Source organism: Neltuma alba, unplaced genomic scaffold (genome assembly GCF_004799145.2).
Source record: "Neltuma alba isolate B1F8T4 unplaced genomic scaffold, ASM479914v2 tig00003297_pilon, whole genome shotgun sequence".
Lineage (NCBI taxonomy): Eukaryota > Viridiplantae > Streptophyta > Magnoliopsida > Fabales > Fabaceae > Neltuma > Neltuma alba.
Window position 1 is genome coordinate 25,273 of NW_021633225.1, and position 9,683 is coordinate 34,955.

General features: G+C 37.6%; 1 protein-coding gene across 1 annotated transcript; it reads right to left on the reverse strand.

The window, feature by feature from the left end:
* Window positions 1–518: 518 nt before the first annotated feature.
* On the reverse strand, window positions 519–4,649 carry LOC114741163 (TMV resistance protein N-like). Its single transcript, XM_028929415.1, has 4 exons — window positions 3,934–4,649; window positions 3,494–3,500; window positions 1,625–3,121; window positions 519–949 (listed from the first exon to the last, which is right to left on the reverse strand). The coding sequence occupies exons 1-3, from the start codon at window positions 4,448–4,450 to the stop codon at window positions 2,329–2,331; spliced, it is 1,317 nt and encodes a 438-aa protein (XP_028785248.1). The 5' UTR covers window positions 4,451–4,649; the 3' UTR covers window positions 519–949; window positions 1,625–2,328.
* Window positions 4,650–9,683: the final 5,034 nt, after the last annotated feature.

The window sequence follows — 9,683 nt, forward strand, 5'->3', positions numbered from 1 at the left end:
TTTTCTAAAATACCCTTATTTAATACTCTTCCGGTCCTTAATATAAAACCCATTTAACTAATTTGATTAGATTAAAAAAGTTAGGTAGGTTAGTTAATTATAAGAAATATGACACGTTTTTTCTATAATACCATAATTATCTTTCTTAATACCCCATCTTCTTCTTCTACTTGATTATGGTTGAGGGAGTATTACTTGATTATGATTGAGGGAGTATCCATAAGGGTAGTCTAGAGAAAATTGATAAAAATGAGAAATGAGTCTTATATTTAGGACCAAAACCAACTCAACAATTAAGCCCTATATTAAAACCCGAAGGAGTACTTATATTTTACTCAATGGAAACTGATAGACATAGTTAATTAAATGTCACAATAATTCGGAAAAAATACCACACAAATTTTTTATGTATTAATTACAAATAACTAATTTTATTATTTTCCGTAATTTTTATGAATTAGGTGACAAGATCCTATACTGGGGAGACATTGTGGTAAAAAAAAAAAAAAAAAAACTAATTTAGTGAACCATAGTTATGTATTGTCATGGTCCGGAGAATAAGCTTATATATAGAGGCTGCAGAAACAAGAGTCACAGAATTGGCTTTTGTCCTTTAAACGGGGCTCTATTATCATCAAAGCTCCCAAAAACAACGATGCCTGAGCATTTTTTTGTTGTTGCTGATTCTGATATTTAATTATACACACACACTAATTGTGAAATGATTGATTATAATGATCTCAAGTAGAATTTTCTCACTCATCATAATAATGCAACCCATCTGCCAAACCAAATCTTTAAAAGCTGCCTTAGTTTTGCATCAAGCTTTGATCTACGGATGACATGCACAATGCCACAATCCATCTTTCACCCTCCTTGTAACTCAAATTCAACCTCGGAAGCTTGAAGAGTAAAGCTTGAAGCAAAAGCATGTAACTCAACTGCATTCCTACATATAGATGAGTATGAATTAGACCTTCAAAAGAGTATCAACTATCAAATGAGGGAGTCACAAAGTTAGATGTCAGAAATAAATGAGCCATGTCAATCTGTCAGTATATATATTCTGCAATGTGTCAAAGGTAAATTGCCTGGCATTTTCAAGCAACTCATCTCTCAAATGCAACAAGTACCATATAATTAAAAACTCAAGGTAATACTTAAATATCAAAAACACCAGTAAATTGAAACTCAGCAAATAGAGAACAAGTTATAGTCGTTGTGATGCATTTTTTATGTCAGAGAGATATCCAGAGGCATATAGCCATATACTTTCCCAAACGCAGCAAAATCATATCAGGAGGTGCAATAAAACAGCTGTCCTGTGTGGTATCATTACCATGAGGTCTACACATGTACAAAACAGAGTCTCTACAAAACTCTCATCCAACAAACAAAAAAGCAAGTTTTACTACGCTTCTGCCCCGTAAATTTACTCCAAAAAACCAGAACACGAGAGAGTGCAAATATACACACATCGACTATTGATATGACTTGTTCAATATACATCAGCAAAACATATATGTGATTGTTTCACATATACATTACATATCTGTTCAATAACAGAATCAGTTCAATAAGCCCTTTCAAAACATCTAGTAAGGAAAGGAATACAAACACCAACCTGTACAAGCTAGCTTGACATTAGCAGCTTGCCTTTCATGCCCCATAAGGCCTTCATCATTGCTATCTCAGTATAAAGGCGATCTTTTCAGCATCCAAGTCAGCTTCACTTCATATGCCATTTAATTGCACTATTCATTTGTAGCTACCCAAAGGCCTCGCTATATAGTTGTTGCACTGCATCCTCCTCCCTGAAAGTCTTTACAAACTTGTCTTAATGGCCACTTTTCTCCTTTCCCTGGACCCAAGAAGTCGTTTCACATGCATATTGTCCCTGGAAACTTAAGGGTTTGCCATTGAAGCATCAAGGTAGCCTGGCATTTCCAAATCCATGAAGTCTTTGGGGCCAGCCCCTTGATTCTAATCAGTCTTCAATGAAGTCACAGGCAGATGGGCTTTTCCCCATCAATACAAAGTGATTCAAAGCGAGAAAAGCCCTACTCCTATCCTTTTTGACTAAGCAACCGAACAAAACAATCAAAATTTGAGGTAGTTGTTTTATTAAATAAGTTCTGGACAAAAATCTGTATATTAAGTAAATATAAATCACGGATGAAATTTTGTATCGCTGACAAAACTGACACTTCAGAAACATTCAAGCAGGGTGAAAAAGAAATGAATCCTTAACTGTGGACTCGAGAGTAGCATTCTTCATAGAAATTCCGTGGACAAAAGAAGAACAACCATTAGCTGTTCTCCAGCATCCTACTTTCCCATTATTTTGAGAACATCTTCAACCTTCCTTTCTGGAAGTTTCTCCAATTGATCCAATGCACATTTCCATGCCTCCATGCTTTTATTTTTCAATTTAGAGCCCATAGCTTTCAAAGCCAAAGGAAGGCCTTGTGCATAACTCACCAGATGGTTGGAGATTTCTTCATAATCCGCTGGGGGTTTGTCCAAGTGGAAGGCATATCGAGAGAAAAGCTCAAGGGAGTCATTGTTATTTAGCTCCTTCATTCCATATTCATCAATATGACCAGCAATCAGTAATTGCTTATTTCTTGTTGTCACGATCACTTTACTGCCATTTCCACACCAATCACGACCTCCCGCAAGTTGTTCTAATTGTTCCATCTCATCTATGTCATCAAGAACAAGAAGAACCCTTCCATGGCATAGCCTCTGCTTTATCTTAGAGATCCCTTCTTCAACACTTCTTAACTTGAACTTTTTCTTCTCATCAAGAATATCTGATAGAAGCGTCTTTTGAAGACGTACCATGCCTTTGCTTCCTTTAGGAGCTGTTCTTATGTCAGTAAGAAAACAAGCCTCTTCAAATTGGGGGACAACTGAATTATATGCAGCTTTAGCAAGTGTAGTTTTGCCAACTCCTTCAGTTCCATGAATTCCTAAAATAGACACGGCATCAAGAAGTGAAGTGACATCTTTTATGCAAGCGTCGAGTCCAACTATGTGCTCCCCAATATGTAAGCGTTTAGGCGGTAACTTGGAAAATGCCTCTTCAACAATCTTCTCAACAAAGTCATTTTCAGATCTACATATGAATGCATTAACACTTCTTTATCACCATGAAGTTTAAAGGGTAAATTAAGCCATTTCTTTTTCAATATTTCATCAAAATAATATACAAAATAAAATGTAGTTAGCAAAGATGAAAACAAAAGCTGAGAGTTAAAAATATAAAGCTTAGTTTGTAGTCAGCGAGTCATATTAATAGCTGGTAAACACACAAGAGCTTCAGCGTACTCACAATTATACTTTAGTCTTCATAATTCATACAACAGATTCAACTAATTTAGTCACGTTAACGAGTTGATTCTCTAACACGATATCTTAATTTGGTTTTCTAAAGTTTAATCATCTTGTATTAGTCCTCTATCTAATATTTAATCTTCTATATCTTCACCCTTCAAGTCATGACTCATTAGCAAAAGTGCCAAAATACGCAATATTTTTGGAAAATTAAAATCAAACATTCAAATTTGAAAAAGTTTAATTCACATAATACACAATATTTTTGGAAATTAAAATCTTCCATATCTTTAAGAATCATAACAACAATTTACTCGATTTTTATTAGAATTATGAAATTAAATTGCTCTTCATTTTATCCCAATATTCCTTGCCAAAGATAATATGCAGAAAATTCAATTGGGGGAAAAGAACTCCATACATTAAATCATCTCATGACATATGATTAATATTAATAACATAATTATTTTAAGTAATTCTATTATTAAAAAAGTTATTGTTATCATATCCTAATAAAAAATATATAAATATCAACATATTTTCAACACATAAAGAGTGGGTCAGATTCTACGGGATCAAACCTCTGGGACTGATCAAAATGCCATCCGGACAAACCGGCGGCTTCGTTCAACGCCGACTTCCATTTCTGAACCTGTTCGTCTCCGAAGCTCTGTTGATGAGCAACCATGGCTTCTTCATACTTATCTTTCTGATGCCGAACAATCGTCGGTTCTATTTTGTAGAAGATCGGAAAAACCACAAGCTTCTTTTTCCTACTGCACTTCATAATCTTGACGAGCTCATCAAGGCACTCAGCGGAAGAAGCATAATCCTCAGAGAACACAAGAATAGAAACCTTTGATTTTTCAATCGCACTAAGAGGATCAGGTGATGCAAAAACTTGTTTGCTTTTCCTCTTTCTTTTCCTTTCTCTCAGTTTATTGGGGCCGACGAAGATTTTGTCGATTCCCTTGTTGTGCAAAGCATCGCAGAGAATGGTAGTGAATGTTGATTCGCTTGTGGAATTCAGGAAAACATCGTAATGATGGGAAGTTGATTCGCTGGAGGATGATCCAGAAGATGATGATGGCTCTTGATTTGGAGTGATCATAACTAAGAGATAGAGGTATTGGATTCCGAGGAATGTGATCTGCTCAAAACATGGAGCACATATGACCTTCGCTGCCCGAGTTCTGAGCGGAACATTGGTAAAGGCGTTACCAAACCAAAATTTCGTGGAAGGTGCCCTTCGGGACGACTTTCTCTGCACCTTCGCAAGCCAATATTTGGTACACGGCGAGGGTTACCCTATGCGTGTGTGAGTCGTATACAATAAAAAAGAGGCGGAAATAGGAAAAAAAAAAAAAAAAAAAGCTAACATGCGCCCATCTCCCAAACTAATTAGAACGATGTAGCTATATCCTAAACTAACAGAAAAGTTAAGTTTAACCGTTATTTTATTGACTCAACTGAAGGTTGACTGAAAAATTCTATATGACAGACGCGCAGACATTTGATATGTATTATTTTGACGGGTTAAGGTGTGTTCAGCGTCCTGAATTATTTTTCCAAGTGCATCTAGTGTTCTAAAATAATTTTTGGTGCATCTAGTGTCCCAAACTAATTAAAACAATGCATCCATATCCTAGGTTAACAGAAAAGTTAAGTTTGACCGTTACCTTGCTGACTCAACTAAAGGTTGACCAAAAAAATCCTACATGACGAATAAGCAGGTGTCTAATGTGTATTATTTTGATTTAAGCTCCTGAGACAAGTCTAGTGGCGACGAGTGTTTTCTTGGGAGGCGGCGACAACGATGGCGATGGAGTGAGCAAGCGGAAGTTTACTGTGTTCTACGAGGAGGAAAGCAAATGTGAGTCGGATAAAGAGTTGACTGAGACGGAGACAGAAATGCGCTGTGACGGTAGTTGCGGTTTCAAATTTGAGTGGTGGAAGAAATGGGATAAAATGTTAAAGACGAGGATGGAATTGAAAGGGTGGTACATGTATCAAGATTTAAAGGGATTTAAAAACTGGCAGATGATAAATGTTAAAAAAGGAGGAAATAAATTGAATTTTTAGTCAAAATAATACACATCAGATGCTTGTGTGTCCGTCATGTAGGATTTTGTAGGATTTTTCAGTCAACTTTAAGCTGAGTCAACAAGATAACGGTCAAACTTAACTTTTCTATTAACCTAGGATATTGACGCACCATTTTAATTAGTTTGGGATACTGGATGCACCAAAATTTACTTTAAGACACTGGGCACATCGGGAAAAATAGTTTAGGGTGCTGAGCACATCTTAACCCATAGAAAAATTGTACGGTTTATAAAAATTGTTGTTAAAACTCATATTATTATTATCAAAAAATGTTGTTATAGGTTATTATTTACAATTTTTCCAATTGGGGTTTTTTTTTGCCATTCTCCCAATATTTTTTGGGCAAAAAGAGGTGCAATTAAGGAGAAACTCAGAAATAAAACTCAATAACTAAAATACTAATACAGAACGGAATTTTTTTTTTTCGGTAATGAGAACGAATTTTTTTAAATAATTCATTTCTTAGTTAATTTAATTTATTTTAATTTATTTGCCTATTTTTATCCTACATTCTCTCATTAATATAAGAGATAGATAATCAATTTAAAAAAACAAAAAAATTAATTAAGTTGATTAATAGTAATAAATATATATTGATTTTTCTAAACCATTATATTTAATTGCGTCCATTAAAAATATTTATTGACATGAATCCTTATAGTTAATAAAAATATTTTAGATAAACATTGTAAATTTTTTAAAAAAATAGAATTGAAGTTTTATATTTTAAATCAAAATTAATTTTTCAAGTCTTAAATAGCTTTTGTATTAATAACTGAAAATAATATTATCAATAAAAATCCTAGTCCTCACGTGATGAAACAAATCAATGTTGGGAGCAGCGTTTGCCTATTAGGAAATAAACTCGCGGGCTCTGTTCTATTACTGGGCTTCGAAGTATTGGGCTTAGTAGGTGAATTCTGATCTGTCTTTACGTTCCCCCAATTCCCCAATTTAGACAGACAAAGAAAATCGACACCAAGTTTTTCCTTACATATGTTTTTTTTTTAATGGGCAAGCATTTTTGTAGATTTTTACGTAAGTATATAATACTACAATGATAACCAACTTTAAGTTAATTGAAAAGGGATTTTTAATTACGATGTGATGTTTATATTTTTTTTTAATTTTTAATACTTTATTATATATATTAAATTGGCATGATGTTTATAACCGATAATAACGGTATATCTTACGTTTCATTTCTTAGTGGCACTCTTCATGACATGTGGCACTCTTTTCACATATCTGAAATCAACAATAATGTCTAAAAAGATACACTTTTATTTTTTTGATAGTAAAAGATACATTTTTATTTGACAAACATCTTGCTAGAAAATTGTAATATTTGATAGTTCCATTTTTTTTTTTATATACTGGAAAGTAAAGACAAAAGCGATAAAGAAGCTATCAGTCGCCAGTATCTGAATGCATGATGCTGTCAACCATTTCAGGGTGCAAGAGATGGAGCCCAACGCCAAGCGCTAGAGCATTCTTTGCCAAAAAGTCTGCCAACCGGTTTTTATCCCTCGAAACATAGCAGAAGTGTACTCTCCAGTCTCGTTTCAACATTTCTTTAATCTCCATGATTAGTTGATAGTCTTCGTGTAGATCAGACGGCTCATCTTGTATGCTAGAGAGGGCCTGTTGTGAGTCGCTACAGAGAGTGATCTTTCTGAAGCCATTATCCCATGCTCTTTTCAACCCCATGAGACAACCCCAAAGTTCAGCAGTGAGTTCATCTCCCGCCGGAAGCTTTAGCTGAAAGCCTTCTACTATTTTGCCGCACCTGTCTTTAATGATTCCTCCGCAAGCTGCAGCCTGGTCTCTCCTTGAGTAGGCCCCGTCAACTTCTATGGAACTTTCACTCTCGTTCGATGGCGGAGGTTCCCTACTACCAGGAGCCCTGTTTCCCTGAAGGTTCACTCTAGAAAGCTTTTCCTGAGCATTCGTCATGCTGCCCAGAATTGCCATAGCTCGCGCCTGTACGGTGTACACACTAGGTGCCGCCTTCGTGTGTACCCAATCGTTTCGGTCACGCCAGAGGAGCCAACACGTAATAACAAATAGCCCCTTCCAGTAACAGTCCTGATTGCTTACTTTGCGTGACAAGTTAAGGTGGACCCACTCAGTTATATCGCTGTTGAAAAAGCAGTTATGGTAGGACGGCTTAACTAGCGACTCCCACATCTTCTTTATTTCCTCACAATCCCTAAGAGCATGAAGAGCATCTTCGTCAGCATGTTTGCATATGTCGCACAGACCTGTAGAGTGAAGGGTCATTCGGTGTTTCCTTTTATTCGTAATGAGACGTTCATGTAACAAGGTCCATGCAAAGGTTTTGCAACGTTGTGGTATCTTAAGCTTCCACAGATCCGTCCAACGCACCCCATTGCTAATCTGGCTTTCTTGTAACGAGCGATAAGCTGAGCGAACAGAGAAAAGGCCACTCTTCTCCCATTTCCATCTTGCTCGAATCTCACCATTACTATCATAGACCTGTTCAATACCATCGGTCACTTCCTTCCAGTTTCGTTTGATGCCATTCCATGCGTTAGAGCCTGGCTTGTTAGGGGTGATTTTTGGCAGTAGATCGTTGCCGCAGCTGTATTTCCCGTGAATGACCCTCACCCATAAGGAATGTCGATCATTTACAAGTCCCCAACCAAGCTTCATCATAAAAGCACGGTTTTGCAGCTTCATATGCCTTAATCCGAGGCCACCGACTCTCTTCTCACTGCACACCCTCTCCCACGCCACCAGATGAATCCTCCTTTTCTCATCTGATGAGCCCCACAGGAAGGCACGGGCTCTCTTTTCAATAGTGTTACACGTGTGGGGAGGAATATTAGCCGTTTGCATGGAATAGGATGGGATTGCAGAGATGACAGCCTTGACCAACGTACCCTGACCTGCGAACAATAATCGAGTGGTGTTCCATGTGCTCATTTTATTCCGAACCTTGTCAAGCACAAACTGGTAGGTCTCTGGGGTGACTCTATTGTGGTGAAGCGGGGCTCCTAGGTACTTCTCAAGATTTGCAGTGCTAGCAAAGCCTAAAGCTTGGCTCATTTGGTCGCTCCTTGCATGATTGACATTAGCGGAGAAGAACACCTTTGTTTTGCTGATGCTCACTCTTTGTCCTGAGGCCTTACAAAAGATATCTAAGCATTTTTTGATGATTCCCACTTGATCCATGTTGGCCTCTGCAAAAAGGAACAAATCATCAGCAAAAAACAGATGGGATATGGGAGGGCCATTTTTACCTAATCTTATCGGTTTCCAGTAGTTGTTGTCCACTTCTTCTTGGATGAGGTGGGCTAGTTTCTCCATACATATCACAAATAAGTAAGGGGAAATAGGATCTCCCTGTCTTAAGCCCCGCGAAGGGAGGAACTTTTCCACCTTGCTCCCTTCCCAAAGAATTTGCATGGAAGGAGAGGAGATACAAGCTCGAATAATATCTTTAAGGTAAGGTGGGAAATTGAGCTCAGTTAGGCACTCCAAAACAAAATCCCACCGAATACGATCATAGGCCTTTTCAAGGTCAATTTTGAGGGCCATGAAGCCCTTTTTCCCTTTCATATTTTTCATGGAGTGGATCACTTCTTGAGCAACAATTATGTTGTCCGCACTTGTCCTTCCTGGCACAAAGCTACATTGGTTTGGGGAGATAATCTGCGGAAGAAGACATTTAAGGCGGTTAGAAATGACTTTTGTGATCGTTTTGTAAATGACGTTACATAAGCTAATAGGGCGAAAATCACAAATATATTCTGGATACTCCCTCTTAGGTATGAGAACAATGAAGGTGTGGTTGAGGCTTTTGACCGAATCTGGCTCCGCAAAGGCTGATGTGATCGTCTTAATGATTGAAGGACCAAGGGTAGTCCATTGGCTTTGGAAGAAGAGAGCGTTCAAACCATCCGGTCCAGGTGCCTTAAGCGCACCCATACTGAAAACTGCTGACTTTATCTCCTCACTAGTGACTTCGCTAGACAAGTTTGTGATCTGAGAAGGCTCTAGTGGTGGGAAGGAGGAGCAATGCACCGTGGGTGGGGAGTCATGGTAATCATCCCTGAACAGGTTGACAAAGAAACTAGTCGCTGTGTCTTTTATCTCCTTAACATCGTCCGTCCACTCGTCTTTCTCGTTTTTTATAGCCTCAATTTTATTTCTTCGTCGCCTACCGTTAGCTCGAGCATGGAAGTATTTAGTATTCCTATCACCCATAGAAT